Source organism: Coffea arabica, chromosome 11c, assembly GCF_036785885.1.
Source record: "Coffea arabica cultivar ET-39 chromosome 11c, Coffea Arabica ET-39 HiFi, whole genome shotgun sequence".
NCBI classification, from domain to species: domain Eukaryota; kingdom Viridiplantae; phylum Streptophyta; class Magnoliopsida; order Gentianales; family Rubiaceae; genus Coffea; species Coffea arabica.
Window position 1 is genome coordinate 38,755,231 of NC_092330.1, and position 27,165 is coordinate 38,782,395.

Consider the following 27,165-nt stretch of genomic DNA (forward strand, 5'->3'; position numbering starts at 1 on the left):
ACTAGTTTGCATAAACCATTTGAATAACTTCATCCGCACCACTATAGTCAAAATTTGGACAGCTTGACGAGGATAATTTAGGAATTACATACAGCTATCTCTTATTCTTGTTTACTATTGAAAAATATTCCAATTCCCGAAAAGTGAGTACAACTTTGTGTCTACCGACAGATTGGCTTGTCATTTTTGTGGTTGCTATCTATTACAATTGTCGTAATGCTATCTGGACCGAATTGGCTAAAATACAAACACTTATCTGGAAATGGCTAGCTGGTATAAATCACTCCATCCATTTGGGCAGGGAAACCAAGACATAACAAGGGAAGAGATATAGTGAGATTAAATGCGTGTACTTTGTGCCATAATGGAGGAAATGGACCTCAAAGCTATGCCCAAAACTCATCCTATCAGGTAGCTTTTTTTGGGTTTTTACAGATTTGTTTTCAATTAATTTAAAGACAAAGGGATTTCAAGCTTTGGGCCGGTAAAATTATAGACACTGCAAATGGTGCAATGATCATTCGACAAGTCTTAAGGTTTGTAATATAAGGCTTGTGTCCTAAAGCTTATCTATTATTTATTTATTTATTTTCCCTTATGGTTGCAGAGAGGAGCAACAGAAGTTGCAAAAGAAATTATCAGAGAAGAAATTGACAAAAAGCTAGACATCAAACAACTTTCTTCAACCTCTATGGATCCATTTTGCATAGCAGATTTTGGCTGCTCCACAGGACCAAATACATTTGTGGCAATGCAAATCATCATTGAAGCCATTGAGGACAGATTCAAAAAAGAGGGACTAACACCTGAATTTCAAGTCTTCTTTAATGACCTTGTATCTAATGATTTTAACACACTTTTTGCTTCACTTCCGCCAGAAAGACACTACTGTGCTGCTGGAGTGCCTGGTTCTTTTCACAGTGTCATGTTCCCAAAGGCAAGCCTTCATTTTGCTTATTCATCTTACTCGCTTCACTGGCTTTCAAAGGTGCCAAAAGAGGTTACAGACAATACGTCTCCTGCATGGAACAAAGGAAAGATTCACCATGGCGGTGCCAAAAGGGAAGTTCTTGATGCCTATGCATCTCAATTTGCCAAGGACTTGGACTCATTCCTGAATGCAAGGGCACATGAGCTCGTGGATGGAGGCCTGATGGCACTTCTTATACCTGCTGCTCCTGATGCTATTCGTGAATCTCATACCAGTACAATCACAGAGGTAGAATGTGAAGTTCTAGGATCTTGCTTGATGGACTTGGCTAAGAAGGTGAGATTTTAGCATTCTAGTTAGTTTTAGACACTGGCGAAATCAGAAGTTGAAATTTGGGTTGAAGACTAGAAAAGACATATAATTATATATATATTCTCATTCTTTTATTTTTATTTTTTTACCTTCCAACATATTTATTTATATACATTTATTTATTTCTCTAATTTTTTGTCAAAGAATTGTACATGAATGAATATGTTTCATGCTCTTTTTGACTGTTAGAATATTATGCTTTTTTGTCCTTTTTCATTTTCTTTTTTATATATTTCATAGTTCAAATATTTAATATAAATAATTAATAGTTGTTAAATAATTATGACATCACGAGTCAATTAAGGTTCGTCCAACGATTGAACCAATAATTTTTTCGAGTCAATAAAAGGGCTGTTTTCAAAACCTTACTGTATCCATTGTAGGGAGTAGTCGACGAAGTGAAAGTGCATATGTTCAACTTGCCAGTATATTTCACATTTCCCAATGAGGTAAAGGCACTGCTGAAGGCAAATGAAAATATGGACGTCCAGAGAATGGAGATACTAAACATTCCAGGAAAGCAAGAGCTTTTTCCCAACCCTACTGCAAATGTTTTGTACCTGAGAGCTGTCTTACAAGGAGTTGTGGAGAAGCATTTTGGAAGTGGAATCGTGGATGAATTGTTTGAACTGTATGGACGAAAAGTTGCAGACTCTTCTTTTTTCTTTGATCCAGAAAATCAAGATCTGATCGTGATTTTTGTGCTGCTAAGGCGAAAAATGAGAACATGAATAAAATGTGCAAATGAGAGTTAAATGTCTAAAGCCATAAAAAAAAAATTTTTTTTTTTTTTGGCAAGTAGAAGTTTAATATGTCCCGTACTACAACATGCGCTGCAATTTAGTTTTATCATTTAGCTTTTTGCCAAGTAATAGTCCTGCAAAGGATCGTCGTGAATACGATCACTTTTGCCAACCAAGAAAAAAAGAAGGAAAACTAAAAACTCATTTCATAGTGAGTGAAAGAATAACGTAATTTTGATTCCTCATGGTCATTTGCTCTAAACTCAATCTCTTTTTTGAATAATTTCGTCGCGAATAAACCATATATCTCTAAAAAATAAGCCGTGCAAGGCAATGCGCCGATTGGGCAACAATTTACATGGGAGCAAGCAATCATGAACAATCTCCCCTTCCAGCGATGAACCCATAAACATCCACGATCGATCAATCATTTGCCAGTCAAAACCTGTTTCCCATAGAAATAACGGTAAACGAGTAGTAGTCTATTATCCACAAGCTATTCATTTGTTCAGACTGATAATAAGAAAGGGGAATCAATTCCTATCTACTCGGAACAGAGAACTTACATATAGCATTTCATAGCTGACCAAATTAAGAATCAATTTGATGTTTCGGATGTCAGAAAGTGACCGTCTGACTGAAGAGAAAAAGGAAAAGAAATACGAAAAAAGACACAAACGCAGGTGCCTATACACGCAAGTATAGTTATCAGGCAAGCTTTTTGTTCATCACAGACTCAATAGACCCATTTATAAGTTGATAAAAGAAAAAAAAAATTTATCTACCTACATTGGTTCGTCGTCCCTGCTCCAGGCGGGAGAAAATAAAAAAGGAACTACAAAATACACATACTATGGGCAATAGAATTGCAAATATGACTATTGTCTGTAGTAGCCACTCTGGTTAGGAGGATATGGGGGTTGGACGGTGTAAGGGGGCCTAGGCATGGATCCTGGTTGAGGAGCTGCATTATAGTATGGACCACGCCATCCAGGATAGGCAGGCTGGCCATACTCAAGGGTAACAGGAGGCTGCTGTTGATGCTGTGGAGGTGGGTATGGAGAACCTGAAGCTGGTACGTGATAAGGAGGTGGTACTTGTTGTGGCGGAGAGACATAAGGGGAAGGAGATTGAGCATATCCGGCCATTGTTGGCTGCTGCTGGGGCTGGTATGGAGGAGTTGGTGGATGTGAAGGGTTGGACACATGCACAGGTTCTGTGTGCTGTTGGGAGTTTGGCCTTGGAGTCTGATGGGCCTGTCCAGCTGCAGGATAACTGTAACCACCTGTACTCTTGTTATCCTGAAAACTGAGACCTGCAATGTGTCTCTGAACATCTTCAATCATCTCCCGGCACTGAATGTTCCTTGTCATCACAAAATCACTACACTGTTGCTTTATATTTGTGATAGCATCCTGTTTAACAGAAAAAATTGAGCGTCAATAAACAAATTTTGAATCGATTACCAAACGAAAAACAGAAAAAATGAAAAAAAAAAAAAAGGGATTCATGAACCCCGCACCTTTAATGTGTTTAAAATTTTGGTTAACAGCCATGAATTAATTGTTAATATACAGAATCAAGCTCAACTTTCTTTGGCATTTTAAATTTGTGTATTTGTCAAAGTAGAGCCAAATGTATCAAGGGTAAAGCTTCATGAACAATATTACCTTATATTTAGTTATCAAAACTACAACAGCCTTAAGTAATATATGGGCAAGGCTAAAAAAATGTATATAACTATCCACTTAAGCCAACTACGGCTTTACCAGCCAGTTCTCTCTAGCTGCTAAACCATACTATGGAGGAATGAACAATGTAAAAGATAACAGACTCACATAACTCTGTTTGTGCACCATTTTTTTTTAATTAGCTAAATCAGTGAATGAAGGGAGTGCCAACTGTTTGTTCATCATTATTTTTGTATAAAAAATATGAAATTCAAGCTTCAAATGGGTAAGAATGACTTGAAAAATATATAGGGCCAAACTCATGAAGGAAAAGCTCAAACCTGAAGAGTAACATAGAACTTCAGTCCTTCATTTATGTTCTCCTTAATTTCTCGATACTTAGCTATTGCAGCTTCTATTTGCTTGTAGCTCTTCTCTCGAGAAGCTGACAAATTGAAACATGGATTCAGGCATGAAAGCATGAGCAACAGAAAGCAATATTGAGGGCAAATTTAGATGGGAAAAGCACTGATTTTAGCTTGCATCAAGTGCTAGAGCTGAACTTTGTAAACCAGTAAAGCAAGAAGGAAGTGCCATAGCAGTAAGAAGTCATAACAATGAGTCAAGACTAGCTGTCAGGACAATAACAATAGATTCTTGTTTATTGCAGCAATTAGACCTTAAGACTAAACTAAGGGGTGCAAAACTCGGCTCAAACTAGATCCTACAAGCTGTGCACCAAGAAGGGCGCCATCAGAATTTAAACCAAGTACCTATACGCCTCTCCACATTCAATACCCCAAATTCCCAATTAACAGACAGTTGGTAAAGGACAATAAGCCATAGTCCAATTATATGACATATTAATTCATGCTAGTAATGAGAAAAAGACAATCAAAATGGCAAGCTACTTTTCAGCACATATATTAGAACCTGCTTTTGAGTCATTTAGTCTGCTTCCGTGAGCAACATCACAAATTATTGGTGAGAAAAATTATAAGCATCATCATTGATAGAGAAAAAGGATACTTGAGTTTGAAAAATCTAGCAATTTCCAAGTAAAACAGAAATAAGGGCTCGACAGGCAAATTCCTCAGCCAAATGATATCTAACTTACCATAATTCAAAAACATGTCTAATTCTAAGAGGAAAACCATGTACCATTACCAAGTAAAAGCCACCGTAGTTGCAGTGCCAGTCAACTTAATAGGTTAAAGCACCCTCTGCTAGACGTTTATCCACAGCTATCATGAAAAGCATGAAATGTAGTCTAGAACTATGATTCCACCGTAAACCCAGTAACAAACACCACCAACCATAGCACCATACCCTCATAACAAACATGAACAGATGTGAAAAAGCCTAATGTAAAGAACATAAAGCAGAACAAACCTTTGAAATCTTCAAGATTAAAAACTGCTGCAAAGTTATCATTTTGAACCTGAGGCAAAATAAAGACAATTAGAACAAGAGGTTCTCAAACCACACCTGAAGCATCTAAGAACGTTCCAATTAGGACAGGCAAATTATTAAATCAACATCTACTCTGATTTACATTTTCATTTATCCATGCCTCACCTCCATGAGGGCAAATTACCCTAACAAAACTGAAAAGTCAATATTTTGCAAAGCAAGGAGAGAAACAAAATCTATCAAAATCTTGATTTTTAAATGCTGATTTCCCTCCACAAGAATCATCAATTGTCAAACTTACAACTCTCTGGACATTTTATTATAGTACACCATGTTATCCCATCCCCAGAGAAGCCTTAATCATCAAGTTGATAAATTTCACAGTAAATTCACTTCTCATTTCTGGAAAGGGAAAAATTAACCTTGTCCTAATAAACACAAATCATATGCATAGTACTCATAGCATACCAAATCAGATCATCAGGCAGCCATAACTACTTCTTTCTGATCATTAAGTTTCATCTTGTCAAAACTAGGAAGAGAAAATTAGGGGGGGGGAAAAAAGAGTGTCAACAAAAGCATGCCAATGGCTTAAAAGTCACTTAAAAGTGGTCAAACAAATAAATGTATTCTTTTCTCTTTTTCTGGCCAAATGGATGTTCATCTTGATGCATGTCAAGGCACCAACAGTACACTGCTCACAGCAAAGATAAATGTTAAAAAGAAGCACAGCGATTTCATCCCTGCACTTGGCTGGTGTAAGAACCACAGGGTTGATGTTGGACTCGGTATTAGTGTCTAATGTTCTAAACAGCACCCGGCTGACAAACAGAATGAACGTCCAAAATGCTTATTTCATCTCTTTACCACATCAAAGGGTACCATAGGACCCAATAAACAACATCAACAGAGTAGAGGAATTACATATGATACCAATAGAACCTCAAAGAAATGCTTAGCGGTGAAAACTGCCACTAAAATACTAACATTATTGTCAATAGGCACCAGGGACCCCATCGAGATATCAATAGTTTAAGAAAATACCAAAGTACCTGAATATGCATCAACAGCTGTTCTTGTCCCTCAACATTTTGCGCAATTTCTTGACAAATATGATCATACTTTGCAATTTCCTTCCTATAGAGATCCTCATGAGAACCAGTCAACGTCATCAACTTTGGTAGTATGTCATCCTGAGCCACAAAAAGATAAGCACAAGTCAAAAGTAACATAACATTAGCATGAGAACAGCATGACAGATAGAAATGACCACCCTCCGCATAGATGTTTGATTGTAATTTTCAGAACTACAATAATTTCTCAGCTTATATCAGCATAAGGGAAGTTATAAATAAGAGAATATGGCACTAGAGTAATACAAGTCAATAAATAAAGATGATCTCACTAATTATATCTAAGCTAATGGGAGGCTAATCTAGTTACTACATTTCTTCTTGGATATAAACAGGAGACTTATACTTTGGCACTTGAAAACAAGTTCACTAGAAAAGTATACAAGAAAGAATTTCTGTTAAGGAATGAATTCACCAGTAAGCAACAAAGAGAATGGTAACAGTAGGCAGAACTATAACAGAAAGATAAGTGAAAGCAGCATGGCAAAAGAAGACTTCAAACAGTTGATAGTAAATATCTGCTCTTTTCTTAGTTCAAAGATTGCCTAAACAGCTAAACAAATTGACTATGAGCGAGTTATCCTCTGTACCTTCCTCTTCATCTCTTTTAGCATGTCTTCAAGACCTGCCCTCTGAGCACCAAGAGTCTCCAATTGCCTCTGCAAAAAGAGCAAGGTTGCATTTATAGTTTCATGGGAAAATTAATTCGGTGATACAGTCAATCAGAGTCTTTCAAAGTAGAATTGATACTTCACGCAATAAAAAGGGAGATGTAGCTTCTTTCATCATGAAAACTTTCATTTGACTTTTTTTCCACCTTGAAACAAATAGAATGACAGATGCACTTATTTCACATGTAGTTTTACAAAGAATGATTTCAAAAGACCACAAAGTAGTACCGACAACTTCTTCCTTCCTTGTCATTGTTATATTCATAATAGAATGATGTTTTTAGTACTCCATTATACTTTCTCAGTCTACAAACCAATACAGTGGTCCCAAATTCTTAAGGATCCATCTGTAAACGAAGTCAAAGAGAAATTGACAGACTTAATTAGACCAAAGAGGTGTATCTTGAAAAGCTGATTCTCCTCAGCATCATATTTTAAATTCTTTATTCATTTCAATCACAATGAAAAAACTTCAACGTGAACATGCCCTATTGCCTAACAGAGATTAGAAGAAATTAGTGAAGTTCCAAAGGTCAATTTGTTGACATGAATTGCAACTAAATATATGTCCAGAAGACTTAATAATCTTCAAAAAACACAACAAATAGATTTTACACATTACTAACTCAGAATTAAAACACAAACAAAACCAACTTACCAAGCTCTGTTTCAGGGCTCCCACTACAGCATCTTCATTTGCATCTAATGACATTATGGGCCTTGACAGCGAGGGTAATGCAGATTCAATCTACCAAAGATAAAATGCACAGAAAAGAATCAAATTCCTGTTACTTCACAGAAAGTGCTCAAAGAAAAACTCGAGCATTAGAATTATGGGTCCATTCTAATTCTTAGTATTAGATTTTGCTTTTCACACCCACTTCCAGCTTCCAAAAAAAAAAATACCTCTCCAGACTTGATTTGAAGATGATAATTCTCCTTCATAGAATTTCTAAACATATAAATCTTCAGATGTTACATGACCTTTTTCACTAATCACATTTTTTCCTGTCCATTAAAATTAAGGCAAGAACAAGAAGCAACAGATAACTAAGCACTTGCTGCAAAAAGGGGAAAACTAATAAACATCAATTCAGACATAATGCAGTTCCAATTTCAAAGCCAAGCAGCCACACAACACTCCTTATGGGAAACAGAACATAGGAATTTATAAGCTCAATATTAACCTAACCCCTAGCTAAATATCCATGAAATCAGATAAAAGATTTATAAAATCATGCAAGTGGCTAAAGGAACTTCAGTATTACCATCAGAGTAATTAAAACTGCACAAACTTCAAAACCATTAAGAGAGGGGGGGGGGGCTACTGAAGGATTTCCAAGCCCATAAAAGATTTCAAGCAATATATCAATCATACAGCAACCGAAGTCATACAAATTAACCTAAATCAAATAAAGAAGCATACTGGGCGATGATCAAGGATTGACATTAGTGCCGAATGATCTCTCACAGATCGCTCTATCCGTCCATCACTTTCTGCTGCCTGCTTCAAGTTCGCAGCAAACCTATTAAGCCGATCTAGCAAGTTCTTTGTTAAAGTACTAGATTGTGGTCTAGTCCACCGTGTTCCAAATTGGCTTCTGAACTGTGCATCTTCTGTTGCCTCTTTTTGCAGGAGCTCCTCTGTCTGCACCAACAATTCTTGGTCCACCCTCCTCAAATCTTTAAGTTGCTGTAACTCACCCTCTAAACCAGCTGGGCCCCCACAAACTTGCACAGCCTCTACATCTTCTTTAAGATCTGTTGGAAGAGTGGAATTCCCTTCCAAAGCAAGAATAGAATCGGGTAAGTCCATCTCCTTCAGCCTCACTCGGGCTAGCTCACTTGCCTGTTGTAATTTCTCAGCTTGCATCCTGATAATGTCATCAACCATTTCTGTATATCTTGAAAGAGATTTTGCACTGCTATCAGGAACAAGCCTCACAAACATTTTCTCCTTGCTTGCATCCAACACCTCATTCATTGGCATAGGCTTCACCAATGAAAAAGCAGGAAGTGGCGGCAAAGAACTGGCAGTAGGAACCCTCATTAAGTAGACTCTTTCATTCTCCTTCACAGCCCTCTCCAAGTTGCGGTTCAGGGTTGATTCTAATTTGGTCATTGCATCCAGAAGCTGCTGAGCTGCCCCCCTTGGACATGATTTCTTTGCCTCAGTCAATGCAGCAACCCCACTCTTCAAACGGGCAATCTCCTCAGCTATCTCTTCCTTCTCATGGAGCTCCAAACTGTACCTGTAGCAAGCCTCTGCATAAAACAAGGCTGCTTTAAGCTGAACATGAGCTAGCCAGTTCTTATCAAAGTGCTGGTTGAGAGGTGCAACATTCAGAGCTGCCAGACCCTCCTCATAATATAGTCCAACCTGTAACACCACAACATGCGACCTCAACTTTGCAGTCATTGCCAATTATGTGAACCCAAAACATGTGAACTATAGTAAAGTAACCATTTTCTATCAAAAGAATTTACGTATTAATGGACATACTAAATTAAGAACAATCTGCAAATATCCAGTAATGGCACACATTCAATAATAAGATCATTAGTATATGGGCGACAAAAACAGTCATTATGAATGGAAAGAATAAAAAAATTGGAAAAGTTCTCAAGTTTCACCAGGTGTAAGGACATATGGCATTCATATTATTGAAGAATCAAGGTCAATGTAATCTTTTGACTGAACAGATCAAAAGGTGAACAATAAACCAATATGCAAAACTTGAATGCCTTTGTATAGCTCCTTTTTTTATTCAATTGACCAAAAAAAGAAAGAAAAATTCCTCTAATGGGGACATTTTCCAGTCTATTCTTCTTGCGTTTGTTCAGAAAGAATTCCATCTGCTGAAGCATTATTTTAGTGACTGATAAATCGTTAGCATTTGCAATACCTGTACTTCGAAATAGTTTCAACAAGAAAAATACCGAAAAAGAGAAAGACCAAGACATAGATGGTCTCAGTTTAGTTACAAAAGGAAAGTCACTGCAACCAAGGTTATTGAGCCAAAATCACCAGTTATATGTTATTGCAAAATCTTTAGCAAATTTGCACACCATACTTGTATATCAAATATTTGGACAGCCAAATTTCAAATAAAAGGTAGCTAAGCTCCCAAAAATCCCTAAATACCTGTCTGGAAATCTTTGCACAAACCCCAGGAGTGTTGCCCTTGGCAATAGTATTCTCGAAAACACACTCCTGAGCCTGAGCCAACATCAGTCTCTCCAGCATTCCAACACACTCCACTGACACATCCACAGATGCTGAGCTACCCATTGATGCCTTCATTGCCACATTATCCCTCAAAAAGGCAAATGCACCAGCTGCTGCTATAAAAGCATGAGATGCCTGCTTTCGCCCATCAACCCCTGATCGGTCAAAACTCAGCCCCATTTGACTATGGACTGCCCCCAAATTAAACAACACTGCAGCTTTTTCTAAATAATAACCCAAAAAAAAATTTTTGATGGAATGCCAATTAGTATGCTACAACTCGCAAGTAAAATACAAAGCTTCTATAGAAAAGTCAGAAATGAGTAAGATTAACTGATGGACAAGTCTGCCAAAGACTCGTACCAACCTCCAGAATCAGAATAGCATAACATATTCCTTCAATTCTGCCTAAAAAATTGTACCTTGCCCTAAAATCCCAATCAAAAAGTAAAAGATAAAATCAATCTTTTCAAGAACACTTAACGCACTGTACTTTCTGTATGCTCTGATCATACGAGAAACAAGAAGACCAGAAACAATTTCATTTTATTGTACAGATTATCTATAGTTAATCCCCTCACAAGAACCAAAACTAATATAAAAATATGAAAACCTAAACAAAGTTTGGTACCCCTGTTTCCTAGCAAATAAAGATCAACATAGATTTCCCCAAGAGAAAAGGAGTATAAAATGTCAATATTTTGCCAAACTAAACCACACTACTGAGTCATTGCATCTTACACAGAACATATTGTAGCATAGCGAAATGCAATCAATCAAACAAGCAAAAAATATTTACCTAACTCAAAACAATAAAGTACTAAATGACACTACAGAATACACCTCAAGCATTGACGGAATGTACCATAGCAAAATCGAACCAATCCAAAACAAACGAAAAAAAAAATTGAAATTTTACCTAAATGAATATTTTGCTGGGCAGCTTTCTGTTTATTTTTGAACGCATCAAACCAAGTGAACGTGACCGTATTAATATGGTCTTTATCGGGAGAAATAGGGAACCTCGACTCCACAGCGCAAAGAGCTCGATAATACTTCTGGAGAAGATCACGCCGCGCCGGGAGAGAATCGGCCGGAGTAGGGCCACGTTCTATGTCGGTTCGAAGTTCCTTGAGGGTTTGGAGATCGTCCTCCAAGTTCTGAGCCTCACGTTCGCCGTAATTGATCACTATGTAGTTCCGCAACGGACGGTAGAGGTCTAAAGAGTTGGTCCTCTTCTCGTATATTGCTAGCATGATGTTTGTGGTTGCTGCAGCCGTTGACGACGACGGAGACGCCATGATCGGCAGTGGTGGGATAAATATTAAGAATTTCGATTAAATCCGGCTCCGCAATTCTATTTATACTCTGATTTTTCTGTAGATAGATTAAAACTGATTGGGAAAACTGGTAGGATTGAAGTCAATGGGAAGGTGTGTAAATTGGCCCCCGCGGGGTGTTTTGGGGCGTGTTGGAGGTGTTTTGCTTAGTTGGAAAGTAAAGGACAAAACCTTGGGGAATTTGTGGGGCAAAATTGATTAAAAGTGATTAGGGGGCAAGGTTTTGTTCGACTAAGAGTTTAGGGGTTTTAGTGTAATATACTTGATAACAAAATTAAAAAATGAAAGAGTTCTAAATATAATTGCTGTTTTAACCTTTTATTTTTACCAATAATTCTATTTTAATTTCTATATCTTCTACTAATTGTTAACATTACCATGCTCACTTGTTGAAAATATATCAATTAGAACGCTTGTAGAATGATTTAAACTGAGTAGACAAAATAGTCTACATTAATTTATTGTAACATATACGACTTGATTTGAATTGTTTTTATTAGGAAAAACTTTAAGAAAAATATTATTACTGCACTTTTTTTTTTTAAAAAAAAAAAAGAGGTTCTATGTAATAAAAAGTTAATTGTAAAACATGCTAAAAGATTTTTTTTTTTTTGTCAACAAAGATTGAATATTCAGTATATTTTAGATGGAAATTGAGAATCAAAAAAAACTTATTCTATTTTATACGTTATTTATAAAATTATAAGACGTCCTTCAAAATCTTGAATTAATCAACAGTTAAAAAAATAGTATTTTAGAACAACAAATAGTGGAATGAACACTAAAATATTAGTCAAAAGAAATTTACTATTTGAATCATAACTCCTACGTCTTGGAATCTCAACCTTAATGCCTCGTTAATTACGTGCAAAATAGACAAAAAGATGGGGAGGCAAAATAGAACAACTCAGAAGAATGAGGGCCAAAACATTAGTTCACCAAGCTTCGGAGAAAAATCCTAACCGGGTTCCGAGTAGTAACATAACATTAATATAACATTGCAAGGCTGGCTGGCCGGGTTAGCAGTAGCAGAGGAATCCGGTCCATGAATTAGAGAAACAGCAGAAAACCGCGTGGAGTAACCCCCACGCATATTCTTTCTTGTTCTCAGGTTCTATAAAGATCCGGTGAACCCCTATTTTGTCGAACTCTCTAGAAATCCTTTCAGATTGGGCAGCAGCTGCTCAGATTTCGAAGGTTGAGATAACGCCGCTTTTCAAGATTTCACAGCTAAATTCAAATCTTCTTGTTAGCCTTAGGTAGCCGTCTCAGATCTCTCCTTCTTGCTGTTCATCCTTTGTACCACTAACCAGGTATGTGACGAATTTTAGTATTCGCCACTTTTTCTATCTTTGTATCTGATTGGATTGAGTGTTTGTCTCTCGCTCCTAAATGGGTTTTAATTGTTATTTTATGGGTTTCTCTTATTTTGTACTCATTCAATATGCATACGAAGAAATTTTAGTGTTTATGCCTAGGCCCTAGGGTTTCTTGCTGCTGTTTGATTACTTAGTATAGTGGCTATACAACAAGGCTGGATGGATTTTGAGTAGATGAATTTTAGCTGGAATATTGAGTTCTTGAAGATGAAAAGTAACAAGGCTGGAAATATTTATAGCTAGGTGAATTAAATTTTCGAAGGTGGTTATTATGTTTCCTTTTTGGTTGTTAGATTTAATCGTGGCTGAAGTACAGTACTTAGTATCCGGTTCAAAATCTTTTTTTTTTTTTTAAAAATTTGTGAAAATTAGTTGCTGAGATATAAAGCTTCATGTGAATTATGGATTGGCTGCAGACTTCTTGGAAAAAAGGATTGGAAGTGAAGAGACAAATTTTAGTTGGGCATTCAAGATTGTGACTTTCTTATAGTATTATATTGTTATAAGGTAAGAAACCCGACTCGGATTTGTACAGTCTCTTTCTTTGCATTCTTTTGTCATGTTTATATAATTTCTCTGCATGTGTAGTATTTTGTTTATTACTGAGAAGCTGGATTTGTATTACTTTCTGCCAAATTTCATGAAATTCTCTATGAATGTTAAAAAAAAACTGTAGTTTTTTTGGTGCCAATGAAGCAAATCAATTGCTGCAGTTGTCATGCCCTATGTAAATTTTGAACCTGGGAAATGTTTGTTAAAGAGAATCTCTTATTTTCATGTGTCTCAGATGATTGTTATAGAGAATCTCTTATTTTCTTGTGTAAGATACAGTCAACAAAAGTGTAGGACTTCATGTGGTTGATACTTGTTTAATACCAATAACATTGATGATTAAATATTTGGCTTAAATTATGTACAAATGCTTTCAACCAATGTTGTGTTGGAATATACGTTGAATTGGTTTCTGTTGTAACCCTCCAATTCCTGTCGCTAATAAGACTATTAAAGCTTTCTAAGAAAAACAATGAAAGTCTTTTTTCTGAATGAGCTCACCAGTCTCTTTATCAATTATGGTGGACCCTGCAGCTTTTTAGGGTGTGAATTAAGTTGCCGAACAATCTGCCAGGAAACCAGCCTCATAATTTGCGAATGACATGTTTAGGCGACTGAGTATACAATCTGTATGAATTATTTGTTGTGTGCTCTCCAGAAATGATTATGTCTTATAGTGTCTTTTAACCCCACCTTGACGTGCTTCAGTTGAAAGGTTTTCTTGTTTCTTTCTTAATTATGTTTTTCTTAGTGCTCTGTTTAGATTTTCTTTGCAATATACATTGAAAGAAGTTTTTTCTTAATATCTGAGCTGTTCAAAATGTATTTAACTACCTCATTTTGCTCCTACAAAGGGCGTTCTTCCTTTGTGCCGAGAAAACATTGTAATTTTTATACCAATTTTGCCTTCTAGATTTCTGCACCTTCACTTCACCACGCGTTCCACTTTTAGCCTCCAATTTTCCATCTTAGATGGTTCAGAATCACTCAAATCTTGTGTGCTGAAAAGAGAATTCTCTGTTTGCTTCCAAAAACACCTAAAAGGTTGTGTAAGAAGAAGTTTGCACATGGACAGCTTACTAATTGCTTAAACCAGTAAAATAACTTTCACTGTGCAGAAACTAGTCTTCGATTGTAGAGTTTCTTTGAGGGGAGAAAGACATAAAAACAATCAAAGATATCTATCATATATCTGCCAGAGAAACATACGGCTTTGCTATGTTGTACTTCCATTTGTCTTTTCTGAAACAATCAAAGATATCTATAAATTTGCTTCTCATGCTAGTTGTTGTTGATCATCTCTTTCTTGACTGATTTCCTGGTGGAGGAACTAACATTGTTTCTTTCTCTTTTTGAGATGTACTTCTGGTCATCATCTCATACCAAAATGCAGGTATTCAGTTGTATTTTATATCAAAATGGATGCCAAGAAGTTTATCCAGCTGGTCGAGGAGAAGAAGAAGCGGATGATGGAGAGGAAAGAAGCCCCTTTGAAATGGGAGCAAAAATTGGAAGCTGCAGCCAAGGCTAGAGCTGATGCTGAAAAGGAGAGAAAGATGAAGGCCACTAAGCACAAGAAAAGATCTGTACCAGGTTCTGAAAGTGATTGTAGCAGTGACAGCAGCAGTGATGAAAGGAAGTCAGCTAAAAGGCCCCACAGGAAGCATAGGAAGCATAATCACTCTGACTCAGGCGATAATGAGAAGAGGAGGGATAAGAAATCCAGACATAAGTCGAAAAGGAGATCCTCTGACTCTGGTGATGATAGCAGTGGATGTGATACTGATTCACAAGAAGAGAGGAGGAGAAAGAAGCAGAGGCAGAAAAGGCGAAGGCATCATGATTCAAGATCAGATTCTTCTGGTGCTGATTACTCTGATGATGAAAGTGACATTGATATGAGAAGAAGAAATCGCATAAAGAGTCACAAGCGCCATCGGAGATCTCATTCTAGTGATTCAGAATCTGCATCTGACGATGACTATCCAGGCAGAAAGAGAAACCGTGCAAGGCACCACAAACGTTCTAGACGATCAGGTTCAAGTGATTCAGATTCATCAAGCGATGATGACACTCCAAAGAGGAGCCGTCATGCGAAACACCATAAGCATCATCGTGGAACCCGTACTCATGACTCGGTGTCCTCAGATTCTGAAGATCATCGTCGTGACGGGAGTAGATCTCTAGGGAAGTCATCTGATGACGATTTTGGTAAAGTAGAAAAGCAGAAAAAGCATCATCATGGACATGGTCGTCACCACCACCATCATCATCATAACAATCACAATCGCATCCACTCTGACGAAACGCCACTCAATGATCAGCAGGCTGGGAAAGCAACAGAATCAAATGGAAAAAATACTCTGCGAGAGGCAAATATGGACAATAGCCATGATAAAGCTGTTGAACAGCAAACTGCTTAATGGTCCGAGTGTGCCTTCCAATGGATTCATGTGCGCTGTTTCTGTGTAGGTAACTTAGGGTTTTCTGGTTGGTGTTGCTGGAGGCTTGGAATCTGGAATTTGTCAAAGATTATATGTTGAACTGCTGCAGCAAAAACCTTTCTGATTGACATTTGAATTTACTGATTCCGTATAAATATGTAACAGCTTATCAGCAATTTATTCCCTCTCTTTGCTGTGTGGAACATTTATTTTAACAAACTGTAATGGATGCGTTTAGATTGAACAATCAACCATCTCATGCGAATGTCTAGTTGCTGTTTGGTTGGCATGCCTTGTATCTTCATTGATCAGGCCTACATTTCTTAACATGTTCAAAATCTTTATTCATTCATGTTTAATAAAATCTCAAATGATACAAATTTCTTTCGTATTCCGTGATCAACGTGACATGAATTAGCTAAACCTCCATACAGGTCTGGGATGTTTGAGCATAAAATTAATTACTAATTGCAAACCCCACCAGGTTCGTTGCAGTGTGGTTGAGGAGGTATGAATTTTGAAGGGTATCAAGAGACGGACCAATAGTTTTTTTTTTTTTGAACTCAGAGACGGACCAATAGTTAAAAGCTATAAAATACATGAAAGTAATCACTCACTAGAAAGCATCCTAGAAGCGTAACAGTAACTACACACTAACTGTTGGGTCTTGGCCAAAGTGGGCACTGAGAAGAAACAGGCTGGCGTATAACAAATCCAGACATTATTCTCTGAAGAATACATATCGAACTACAGCAATTGATAAGGAAGCACGTAATGGTGCACGTCAAGTATTAATACAAAATTTAGTGTATCATAACTAAGGCATCGATGCTTTTGCCCACTTACTTCTGCTCCTTAAACCTCTAGAATGCCTAACTCTTAATCAAGACTGCCACGTTCACCTTAAAGCTGAACCACTGATAGGAGTTGTACTCAGTGAAGGCAGTGCTAATTAGCTGTTGCAACCCGTACACTCTCAAAATTGCAAATAGTGGAGTCATTTTGCGATCAAAATTCAAATGCTGAGTCATTTATACTCAGCAAGATAAAATGAATGGATAGTACTGACCACTAGGTAAAAATAATACAACAAATACAGCCCACAAAAATTTATTATCAGAAGTTCTTTAAGATCTTCTCTGCGGAGACTCCATCAGCGACAAGAAGAGAAGTAACCTCCTACAAGAAACAAGATCAGAGATCCTTAGTTTGCTTTCTTAATGCAAATGGAAGAAGATGCCTACTTAATGCAAATCAAGAAATATCTAAGTGGCCATAGTTTACACTTCTGGCACGCCAGTTACCTAGAAGAAGAGAATTTTCATCTTCTTAATTGTAAGGCAGTAATTCCAGTCAAGTGCTTAAACAAGTTTACTTTTTAAATCAACCTTCTTTTTTTGGGTTTTTTCTGGGTCTCAAACTTCTACAATAATCTCTCCATCTTCACAAGTCAGATTATATTTGTTCATCACATCCATGATAAGAACGTGTTCCTAAATCTGTTGGGCATGACCACACTTAGTAGTTGTTCCAACACCAGGTGTCAACAACCAACATAAATAACGGATGTTAAAAACACTACAAATAATTGCTTAATAGCCTATTTCTTCACGACAAGGTCAAATCTAACGACAGTAGAACTCCAAAATACCTCAGCCATTGGCTTCTGTCCACACAGAACTGCACCTGTGGATTGCGGGCTAAAAATCTTTTTCGCCCTAGCAAACGCAGCCTGCAAAAGCAATCTTATCAGGATATGGGAAACAAATTTCAAAAAGCAAAGAAAAATTGAGCTACTGGAAATGAGCAGTAAAACTGTGAATACAGAATGTCTCATCAAGGCAAAATCTGAGCACAAAAACGTCATCACATTATGACATGTTGAATAAGCTCATACCTGGACATATCCCTGCTCCCCAGTCCAAGTCTGATCAGGCTGAGATAGTACTGGCACGATTTCCACTCCAGACAATTCCCACTCTTTAAACCTATCCTGTAGTGAAACAGATAAAAGCTTTCATTTTGGGAAATTGAAGGGAGAATTGTTGTGTTTTTTGCTTTGCTTTAATTTGTGTGTGTGTGTGAGAGAGAGAGAGAAAGAGAGAGAGATGGTATTCAATGCCAAGAACAAAACCTGATAAGCCATCCTCTTAAGATTCCTGGCGCCATAATAGAGTCTAACATCAGATCTCTTATCAGCACCGAATCCAGACTCGATCAAGGATCGAATTGAGCTGCACTCCATTAGTAGGGAGGAAGGAGTTGATTATACAGAACAGAAATATAAATATTAATACTCAATTTACCAGAAAATGATAACAGGGGCAATTCATTTTCTACTCAAGAAATTCTTATTTTGAACCAATTGACCAGACATGCTGTATTTGCAATTTGAGTCCAGCACTAATCTCATCCACTTCTAACGCATAAGTTTGTTCACTCGCTACTATTTCTCTTGATTCTTTTCTTCCATATCAGGCCAGTATTGGCTGTATGTTAGTCACTATGAATGAAGACAAGTTTTACCTACAATTATTGTTTTGGAGAATAAGAAAAAGACAAACTTACCGTCAGACATATACATCTAAATCCTCAAGGACCAATTGTCTCAAAACCATTCCAAATATGGTATACAAATACATAGTCTTATTTTCTCTAGCATTTAAATAGGCCTGCTAATTTCATGGCTGACGAACAGTTCAGTGAGCAAATTAGCAAATAAACTTGACTAAGCTTGGAATCTGTCTTGAACTACATCTTCTGGCAGCTTGAACATGCTCTACTGTGTAAAACACAAACAGTCAAAATAGTCTAAAATTTACCAACCCCATAAAAAGTTAAAAGTTTATTAATTACAATCATACCATGTGCTTAATTAGTGAGTATATAGGAGGAGGAACAGTTCACAAGAAACTGATCAACTAACAAATGGTTCGCAAAAAAAAAGCTGATTTTGAAGATCAGAAATCAGAAAACTTTCAAGCAAATATAATCAAAGGCTCAATGCCCCCATATCAGTAAAGTTCAATACAAGTAGATATCAAGAAGAAGCAAATATTGCTTTTAGATGCATGCAAAAACACACAGCATTTTAACATGAGAAAAATGTGCACACAAGGGAAGGGAACCCCCCCCCCCCCCAAAAAAAAACATCAGTACACACACACACACACTAAGAGGAAGAAGATCAACAAAAACCTTACTTAGAAGCATGTGCAGACAAAGCAAAAAGAAACAAATACAAAATCCAGTATCTGATTTTCTTTCCAAATGTTGAAATTAGTTGTTTACTCTTATACTAAAGTAACATGCCAAGCACTCAAAAGCATTGGAATCACTTCAACTCCCTTTCTTTCTTCACAACCGAAGCCTGCAGCCCGACTATTTTTACCCCATCATGTTGTCCCTAGCTCTCTGCTAACCAACCCAACCAAAATGTTTGACACAATCCAGCATCTATCTTCTCCTAGCCAACAAAAAACAAACCCAGGCCTTTGACAATTATAACTGAATTAACAGGATTCTTGCAGCCCAATAAAAAATGGGAAAAGGTTTTTCCTAATTAACTGGGAGTCTAAGAATCTTCGAATTGCCTAATCCCTATTGTGAAGTAAATAACAGTGCGTCCAAAGCTCACATCAAAAAATATCTCACAAAGGGAGAGAAGACTATAGACAGGCGAAGCATTTTTTTTTTTTTTTAATAAACAGGCCAAGCTTTGTTCTTTGCAATTGAGATCATACTAACTAATTAGGAACTGCACCGTGCATTGTGATGTTTCTTCCAATAAACTTACAGCTCCAAATTCAAACTTTCTGAATTTACAGTAGATATAAAAATTTAAATAGTGATTTTATCTGTTTTTCCCAATTTTTACCATAATATGAAATCAGGAATTGGAAATTTTTTAAGAGAAGCTCTAATATTACCTGATTCCAGATCCAGTGGCGAAAATAAGCACCGTCTTGTAATCCTGCGGAGGAGAAATTTGATCAATTTCGAAACCTTTCCCCATGGCCGGAGTCAACTCCACCACATCACCTTTTTGGAGTCCACATAGGAGCTCAGCGGTAGAGCCGGCGACGCTTTTAACTAGGAATTCAAAAACACCTTTAGCAGCGGCCAAGGACGGTGGCGAGGCAATGGCGAGAAAAGACGGTTTCTCGGAGACGGGGACTTTAAGCTGGAGATACTGGCCAGCCTTGGTATAAGAAGCGGCGAGGTCAGGAGAATCGGAGACGTCGATAGTGACGTTGAAGAGCGATTCGGCGGCGGGGGAGACGGTGAGAAGAGGCGCAGAGGTCCAAGCGGTCGTGTCTTGCCGGACGGCGGCGGCGGCGGAAACGGAGAGTTGGCGGCGGAAAAGGTGGAAAAGGAGGGGTTGGGGTTTTAGTCTGAGGAGGGTGGTCATGGGAAATGATTGACTACGACAGGGTGCATGGGAACGTATGCGAGGAAGACGCGGGGTTGGAGTTGGGGAGAGAGTGATTAAGGACATTTTTCTGGGTTTTTAAGGTAAAAAGAATAGTAAGCACTTTAGTTTGTTGTTTGAGCTGGTCGTGGAGGAGACTAGTAAGCTCCGCCGCCGCAAAGGGTGGTGGGACTGGGAAGAAGGGAACTGGCCTGTGGGCTGTGGGTCAAAATACGCCGCGAGCTCGATGCGCCGGAGTAATTGGGAGCTTCCACGTGGCATTTCTTGATAAGTAGCGGGCCCTACCAGTTGCTCCAATTTTGCAGACGCCAGAACTAGAAGCGTAAATAAGCACGGACAGATCACTAGATCAGTAAAATGAAGCATGGAAACAGAATTACAACCTACGTTGGAAATTTACCTCATCCGAGGAGGAGATTATCAAACACTTATTTTGGATAAAAAGATTGATTAGAAGTGAAACGTCTTGGCCTTCTATATCATACTGGATAAAGAAAACAACATTTCCATAAAAAATTGATTAAAAGTGCAACATCATTTCAAAAACATCAGCAGCACCTTTATAGCTTCAAATGCAGTCAACACAGGAACAGTTACTTTAACAGAAATTTCGTCCCAGGTTGAGATTTGTTCCAACAGCAGATCATTACAGTTTGTTCCAATCCGGGTTTCCGCGACAGTTTCATGCCTAAGCTGTAAAAAACAGATGTAACCGCAGGCCATTAAAGTTTGTTTCAAATCGGATCATTTGCACACCCCATTTGCCCAAAGAGCTAATGACAGAGAATACTTTTGTGCTGGAAAGCTGGATCAGATCATAGAGCCAAGTTCTTTGCACATAAAAATTTCATAATTTTCACTCCTGCTTCGAGTACACAAGATTGAGGAAAAGGGGAAGAAAGTGATTCAGAAAATTCCATGGCTGGTGCTCAAGTGTTTCTAACATTAAATTCAGAGGCAAAATATACATGTCCGCCACCGCCCTTATTGTATGACAAGACAAGGCATAAGGGGGCTTTAGCAGGGAGGGCCTTGCACTCTCCGGCTCCATGTCCGTCACAATCCCACACCTTCAGTTGATATATAAAACAGAAACACAAAAACCTGGACTCCTCAGTTCCCCAAAAACCTCAAAATATAACTCCTGATCTTGGCCAAAGCCAGAAATTTAAATTATTGATTTTCGGAATTATCAGTTAAAAAGGGTGTAAAAAATAAAAAGTCACTAAAATTCCTTATGCTGCAGATTCCTTGGCAATCTTCTCAGCTTTAGCAATGACCTCCTCAATGCCACCAACCATGTAGAATGACTGTTCTGGAAGATCATCGTAGTTTCCATCCAAAACGCCCTGTAGAAATCAACAAGCAGAAATACATCAGCATATCATTTGAATTCTCTGAATAAATAGGAAAAGTCAAAATAGCCAGAGGGGCCATAATGGTAGGTAAAATGATGCAAATGATTGTTCTTAGACCAATCAAATTACATCTGCAGTTGGATAGCTGAAGCAGAAACCCAATGTTTCTAAATTTCACATAGTTCACGAAAACTAGGATGCAGAAGAAAAGCTTTCACAATTAGCACCAAAGAAATTCATGCTTTGACATTGTCAGTTAAAAACATGGGTCATTGTACCATCAAAAGTTTATATAGGAGTTAAGACATAGCATTGCAATCAGAAGAATATGCTAAATCAAATAAAGAAACTGAAGTAAAAATCTACTCCCAGTTTCTGTTAATCCAACCTGAGATTCCCAGGACACCACATGGCATATCTATAAGTTCAAAAAACCGAAACATTCAGGTGGAAAGGGACAGTGGCAAATGTAGTGCAGACCATACATGGCATAAAATGAAACGATATTTACCTGGAAACTGACAATGCTCTCCTTCAACTCAACATATTTTCCAGGGGCACCCGTGAAAACTTCAGCAACATGGAAAGGCTGACTCAAGAACCGCATAATTTTACGTGCACGGGCAACTGTCAATTTGTCATCTTCACTGAGCTCATCCATTCCAAGAATGGCAATGATATCTTGCAAATTCTTGTAGTTCTGAAGGACCCTCTGTACTCCACGAGCAGTGTTGTAGTGATCCTCTCCCAAAATGTGTGGAGAGAGCATACGTGATGTGGAATCAAGTGGGTCAACAGCAGGATAGATACCAAGCTCAGAGATCTGGACCAAACATTAAATCATCAATAAATGTAAATTTCCATGTGGTCTGAAAACTTTTAAGACTTAAAAAATCCAATTACCTGTCGAGACAAGACAGTTGTGGCATCTAAGTGAGCAAATGTAGTAGCAGGCGCAGGATCTGTCAAGTCATCAGCAGGCACATAAATAGCTTGGACAGAAGTAATGGAGCCTTTTCTTGTGGTTGTGATACGCTCTTGAAGGCCTCCAAGATCTGTAGCCAAGGTTGGTTGATAACCGACAGCAGAAGGGATACGACCCAACAAAGCAGACACTTCAGAGTTGGCCTGAAGATATACAAAGTTAAGTTGAAAGTATTCAGGAGAAGTACAGGAAAATGACATGAATTACAAGCATGATCATGTATTTCTCTTAAAGGCAGAATATAGACTTAGTTAATAAGGGCCAAGCAGCAAAAACTAGCATGAAAATTCCATTACAGAGGTGCACCCACCTGGGTAAAACGGAAAATATTATCAATGAAGAGAAGCACATCCTGCCCTTCAGCATCTCTGAAGTGCTCAGCCACTGTCAAACCTGTCAATCCAACACGAGCACGAGCACCCGGGGGCTCATTCATTTGACCATAGACAAGCGCACATTTGCTTTCAGCCTAGACATTCATCAAAACATCGACACATTGATAAACAGGGTTGATAACCTGATTAAAAAATACTAGTCTACAAATAATACTAATGTATTTACCTGCTTATCACCAAGCTTAATAACACCACTCTCCATCATTTCCCTATATAGATCATTACCTTCTCGAGTTCTTTCTCCTACACCAGCAAAGACAGAAAAACCACCTGGACAAGGAAAAAGAGCACAATGCAAATGTTAAACTAAGAAAACTAGAAAATTAACCACTGAAGCCAGCATATCTCCTAAAACAACCAACCATGGGCTTTTGCAACATTGTTGATCAGTTCCATGATAAGCACAGTTTTTCCAACTCCAGCACCACCAAACAATCCAATCTTGCCTCCCCTTTGGTATGGTGCAAGCAGATCAACCACCTGAAAGAATATTTAAAAGAGGGTAAACTCATTATACCTCTCAAACTTACACAGCCTTGACAGTTAATCAAATAGAGCAAATGAAATTACATTTTCTAAGGATATAGGATAGGCTTAGGTATGAAAAATTGTCATTGTGGCATTACCTTAATTCCAGTAACAAGAATTTCTTGTTCAGTAGACTGCTCAACAAAGTCTGGAGCCTCGCGATGGATTGGCAAATAGTGTTCAGTTTCTGCACAAGTATTAGTTGATTTGTAAGACACAACCCCTTCTAGGAAACAAGCTGCAGTTCACATCATGCAATGGCAAAAAGTTTACTTACTGATTTCGCCTCTCTCATCAATAGGTTCTCCGATAACATTTATGATTCGTCCAAGAGTAGCTCTACCAACAGGCACCTACCAGTAGAAGGAACTTGTGAATCAAAATGGTATGATCACCACTTAAAGCACATCACAACTCGAAGAACTATAGTAAGGATATACCCCAGAAGAAACTGCAGACATAAAACCCATTAAAATGAACAAAACATTGCACCTATTTCCGTTATGAATAAGAATTAGTTAGTTCAATAGCTCAAGATTCTGACTTTATAACTAACCAGCAGCAAATACTTGGAAAAGGTCCCAAACAACAAAACAAGATTTGCAATGCCCCAAAATTCCTTTCCTTTCCCACAAAACCCCTCTCACACGTCAAAACAATTTTAAGGACTTTTCAAATATGACCTTTCATCTTCCATTATCCATATTATATCTACTACTATCCACGACAAGCATAAGGTAACAACTCTATTCACCAATCATACGACCGTCGTCCAATACAATCTAATTTTTTCCAGCTTTCAAGGACCGTCAACTGATTGATTTGGGTTTAAGGTTCAGCCACCAATTGAGACCATTTCACATATCTCCAGTAACTTAACAAATCGTTTCATCGCACATACCATACATCCTCACATTATCCAAAGCAAAATGTACAGATCCTACCCCAAAATCCACCCAAACCTTCTAAGAGGATTCAATTCCCAACCCAAGATTTCCAGATCTCACAATAAAATAACCCAAAAACCCCTCCAAACTAACCCCATTTTCAAAAACGAACCCATAAAACATCTTCAAAAATCAAGTCTTTTTCTCAATAAATCCATCACTCACAGTAATAGGAGAGCCCGTGTTGAGCACGGCCTGGCCACGAACAAGACCTTCAGTACCATCCATAGCAATACACCTAACAACATTCTCCCCGAGATGCTGAGCCACCTCAAGCACGAGCCGGATCTGATTATCGAGCACCTCCAACGCCGTCAAGATCGGAGGCAATCCATCCTCGAATCTAACATCAACGACGGCACCGATCACCTGACAAACTTGCCCAATAGCACCTCGTCCAGTAAAATCATCAGTTATCTTCCCACCAGTTCCGCCGGCCGGCTTAGTGGAAGGAGCGGAAGCACTCGACGAGGCAGCAGCGGAGGTAGCGTAGTGGGCGGCCCGGTTAAGTAAAAAGCCGGCCGGGGAAGGTCTTGTGGAGGATTTGGCGGCGGAAGTGAATGAAGAGGATGTACGACGGAGAGAGGACGTGGAGGAACGGAGGAGTGAGGCAATTAGCCTCCGAGAAGCCATGATGGTGGTGGCGTTAGGGTTTGGTCAATAGAGAGAGAGAGAAACAGAAAGAGAGATGAGAGTAGAGTAGAGAAAGAGGAAGAGTGAATAGGGTTTGAGGAGAAATGTATAACTAGCGAGATTAGCCTGAGAGTGAGAGTGTAATGATTGTAGAAAAGTAACCTTGGAGCTGTTTTTACTGCGGTGAAAAAGTGGTATTCCCCCAGAATATTCTCATTCCCAGATGAGCTCCTAAATATGTGATTATGCAAATACCATTGGATAACTAATTAAGCAAATTATTATTGGAATATGAGTTTTAACCACATCTGGTCCATGGTTTTAGATTTCGAGAGCGAAAGATTAGGATCACTAACATACATTCAGTGTTTAGGTTAGACTAATTTTGGTGCACGAGTCTTATGAGATGTTATGTGCAGTAAAAAAATGTCCAATTAATTACTTTGATCATCTTTTGGTACTAATAAAAATATATGGTCTATACAACATGATGTTTGCATATTACATATTAATTACTTACATTTAACATGTAAACTAAATTATACTATATTGGCATATATATATATATATATATATATATGTATGTATATCACATACTGCTCTTTATCTTAATATATATATTTGCTTTTAGGGGGGATTTTGTCCTAGTAATTCTAAATTCTAGTGTACTTCATGCCTCATGGTCATGTTTACAAGTTGCCCTAATAGTGGTCGACAACTTTACAGAATTTGCATTGCAAATTACAAGCGAGAAACAACCAAATACAGTAAGATATCACAAGATGTCATCAATTTTAATGTATTCATGGTTTTTATGATAATGTAGCTTGAGTATATATATAGAGCAAGCATAAGATCAAGAATAGAAGGATTTCTTTCGAAGGCAAAATCTTGGAGGTATAAAGTTATTTCCTTGTAGGACTTAAAAGACAAATAATCACTGGGCCGGTAACCCTTGCCTCCTACCAAAAATATCACATTTCAGTGGCCTGTCTCCAAAAAAAATCAGGCGAGTGTGCTGTGCACCCGTCTGATCCGGTGATGGTTCAATTCCCTCCGGCTTATTCCTGGACCTCCTTAGGCCCGCCTCCTTCCCCTTAGTATAGGATAGATTAGGTTTATCGTCTCCGAAAAAAAAAATAAAGACAAATAGTTTCAGGTCTACAATTTTTCTTTTTATCTTAATCCATTTATGCTCATATATTTTATGGATTAATCTTTTATACACTGACAGTTTATACATCATCATCATCATTAGATGCATGACAACTCATCTGAATTTAAATTTTATTTATGTGTCATGCATGCATCCAATGTTGATAATATATACACTGTCAGTGTATATAAAATTTACTCATATTCTATTTATTGACCAACGGAGAAAAAATTGGATTTAAATTATATCCACTAGTCTAGCGGTATTGTGATGAATTTGTGTTGTGTGTCCATGATTGAAAAGAAAACAATAGGCGATCTCATAGTTCGTTTGAGCCATCTGAACTCTGAAGCATCATCCCCTTGGCCATTGGTTATTTGGTCGGTATCTCAGAAAGAAATATTCCTCATTTGATGGTGCAGATGACAGGAAAATCGGCTTCTTTTTTTTTTTTTTTTGGCATTTGATTGGTTTACAAAGCAGTTGAGAATTTCAAACTTCTGCATGCACTTCTTACGCACTGCTAAAGTCACATCAAGATTTCAGGAAAAAAATTCTTGCGCACTTGGAACAAGTTTGGTACGTAGCTAGTAACAGAAGGTTAAATCCAACACATTTCATGATTAATCATTTGCTTTTTCTTTGATTAGCCTCTAGGAATGTCTCTGTTGAATCACAATATCTATTGCAGCAGCAAGGGGTGAAGCAATCTTGAACAAGTGCTCTGTCTCTTGGATAAGATGCTGCAACTTCTTGTTAAGGGAACAAGTTGTGAGACTGATTCAATATCAACTTCTTCAATCCTTTATGTCAAGCAATTTGCAGGCCCCCCCCCCCCCCTAATATACTCTAGA

General features: G+C 37.9%; 5 protein-coding genes across 8 annotated transcripts; 2 read left to right on the forward strand and 3 right to left on the reverse strand.

Annotated features, from left to right (window-relative positions):
- The first annotated feature begins 284 nt into the window (after nucleotides 1-284).
- LOC140003954 (loganic acid O-methyltransferase-like) lies at nucleotides 285-2,067 on the forward strand. The gene is made up of 3 exons (XM_072071033.1): nucleotides 285-411; nucleotides 608-1,267; nucleotides 1,687-2,067. Exons 2-3 carry the CDS (start codon nucleotides 692-694, stop codon nucleotides 2,032-2,034), a joined length of 924 nt encoding a protein of 307 aa, XP_071927134.1. The 5' UTR covers nucleotides 285-411; nucleotides 608-691; the 3' UTR covers nucleotides 2,035-2,067.
- A 639-nt stretch (nucleotides 2,068-2,706) lies between these two features.
- Nucleotides 2,707-11,607, reverse strand: LOC140016688 (vacuolar-sorting protein BRO1-like). Of its 2 annotated transcripts, none has more exons than XM_072070280.1 (9): nucleotides 11,082-11,607; nucleotides 10,079-10,317; nucleotides 8,360-9,313; nucleotides 7,592-7,681; nucleotides 6,853-6,921; nucleotides 6,182-6,322; nucleotides 5,109-5,157; nucleotides 4,058-4,161; nucleotides 2,707-3,461 (listed from the first exon to the last, which is right to left on the reverse strand). In XM_072070280.1, the coding sequence occupies exons 1-9, from the start codon at nucleotides 11,461-11,463 to the stop codon at nucleotides 2,925-2,927; spliced, it is 2,565 nt and encodes an 854-aa protein (XP_071926381.1). In that variant the 5' UTR covers nucleotides 11,464-11,607; the 3' UTR covers nucleotides 2,707-2,924. The 2 variants fall into 2 exon arrangements, with proteins under 2 accessions (XP_071926381.1, XP_071926380.1); XM_072070279.1 differs by having other exon boundaries at nucleotides 10,079-10,386.
- Nucleotides 11,608-12,652: 1,045 nt separating this feature from the next.
- Nucleotides 12,653-16,124, forward strand: LOC113716380 (uncharacterized). 3 transcript variants are annotated; one of them, XM_027240681.2, is made up of 3 exons: nucleotides 12,653-12,815; nucleotides 13,298-13,388; nucleotides 14,827-16,124. In XM_027240681.2, the coding sequence occupies exon 3, from the start codon at nucleotides 14,852-14,854 to the stop codon at nucleotides 15,854-15,856; it is 1,005 nt and encodes a 334-aa protein (XP_027096482.1). In that variant the 5' UTR covers nucleotides 12,653-12,815; nucleotides 13,298-13,388; nucleotides 14,827-14,851; the 3' UTR covers nucleotides 15,857-16,124. The 3 variants fall into 3 exon arrangements, with proteins under 3 accessions (XP_027096482.1, XP_027096483.1, XP_027096484.1); XM_027240682.2 differs by having other exon boundaries at nucleotides 12,674-12,815; nucleotides 14,791-16,124; XM_027240683.2 differs by lacking the exon at nucleotides 13,298-13,388 and having other exon boundaries at nucleotides 12,677-12,815.
- A 437-nt stretch (nucleotides 16,125-16,561) lies between these two features.
- On the reverse strand, nucleotides 16,562-20,509 carry LOC113717029 (fruit protein pKIWI502). Its single transcript, XM_027241667.2, has 5 exons — nucleotides 19,807-20,509; nucleotides 18,012-18,111; nucleotides 17,775-17,870; nucleotides 17,529-17,609; nucleotides 16,562-17,056 (listed from the first exon to the last, which is right to left on the reverse strand). Exons 1-5 carry the CDS (start codon nucleotides 20,373-20,375, stop codon nucleotides 16,994-16,996), a joined length of 909 nt encoding a protein of 302 aa, XP_027097468.1. The 5' UTR covers nucleotides 20,376-20,509; the 3' UTR covers nucleotides 16,562-16,993.
- A 723-nt stretch (nucleotides 20,510-21,232) lies between these two features.
- LOC113717028 (ATP synthase subunit beta, mitochondrial) lies at nucleotides 21,233-25,278 on the reverse strand. The gene is made up of 9 exons (XM_027241666.2): nucleotides 24,688-25,278; nucleotides 23,853-23,928; nucleotides 23,674-23,762; nucleotides 23,410-23,527; nucleotides 23,214-23,317; nucleotides 22,963-23,121; nucleotides 22,571-22,795; nucleotides 22,179-22,490; nucleotides 21,233-21,658 (listed from the first exon to the last, which is right to left on the reverse strand). Exons 1-9 carry the CDS (start codon nucleotides 25,153-25,155, stop codon nucleotides 21,545-21,547), a joined length of 1,665 nt encoding a protein of 554 aa, XP_027097467.1. The 5' UTR covers nucleotides 25,156-25,278; the 3' UTR covers nucleotides 21,233-21,544.
- Nucleotides 25,279-27,165: the final 1,887 nt, after the last annotated feature.

Coding starts and splice junctions, on each gene's coding strand:
- LOC140003954 (XM_072071033.1), top strand. CDS start 692: ATGGATCCATTTTGCATAGCAGATTTTGGCTGCTCCACAGGACCAAAT. Junction 1,268..1,686: donor TGATGGACTTGGCTAAGAAG/GTGAGATTTTAG, acceptor TATCCATTGTAG/GGAGTAGTCGACGAAGTGAA.
- LOC140016688 (XM_072070279.1), bottom strand. CDS start 11,463: ATGGCGTCTCCGTCGTCGTCAACGGCTGCAGCAACCACAAACATCATG. Junction 10,387..11,081: donor CCAGCAAAATATTCATTTAG/GTAAAATTTCAA, acceptor GTTATTATTTAG/AAAAAGCTGCAGTGTTGTTT. Junction 3,462..4,057: donor AGTTCTATGTTACTCTTCAG/GTTTGAGCTTTT, acceptor TCTGTTAAACAG/GATGCTATCACAAATATAAA.
- LOC113716380 (XM_027240681.2), top strand. CDS start 14,852: ATGGATGCCAAGAAGTTTATCCAGCTGGTCGAGGAGAAGAAGAAGCGG.
- LOC113717029 (XM_027241667.2), bottom strand. CDS start 20,375: ATGTCCTTAATCACTCTCTCCCCAACTCCAACCCCGCGTCTTCCTCGC. Junction 18,112..19,806: donor GCCACTGGATCTGGAATCAG/GTAATATTAGAG, acceptor AATGGAGTGCAG/CTCAATTCGATCCTTGATCG. Junction 17,610..17,774: donor GGGAGCAGGGATATGTCCAG/GTATGAGCTTAT, acceptor TTGCTTTTGCAG/GCTGCGTTTGCTAGGGCGAA.
- LOC113717028 (XM_027241666.2), bottom strand. CDS start 25,155: ATGGCTTCTCGGAGGCTAATTGCCTCACTCCTCCGTTCCTCCACGTCC. Junction 23,763..23,852: donor TGATGAGAGAGGCGAAATCA/GTAAGTAAACTT, acceptor ATACTTGTGCAG/AAACTGAACACTATTTGCCA. Junction 23,122..23,213: donor TTAAGCTTGGTGATAAGCAG/GTAAATACATTA, acceptor ATGAATGTCTAG/GCTGAAAGCAAATGTGCGCT.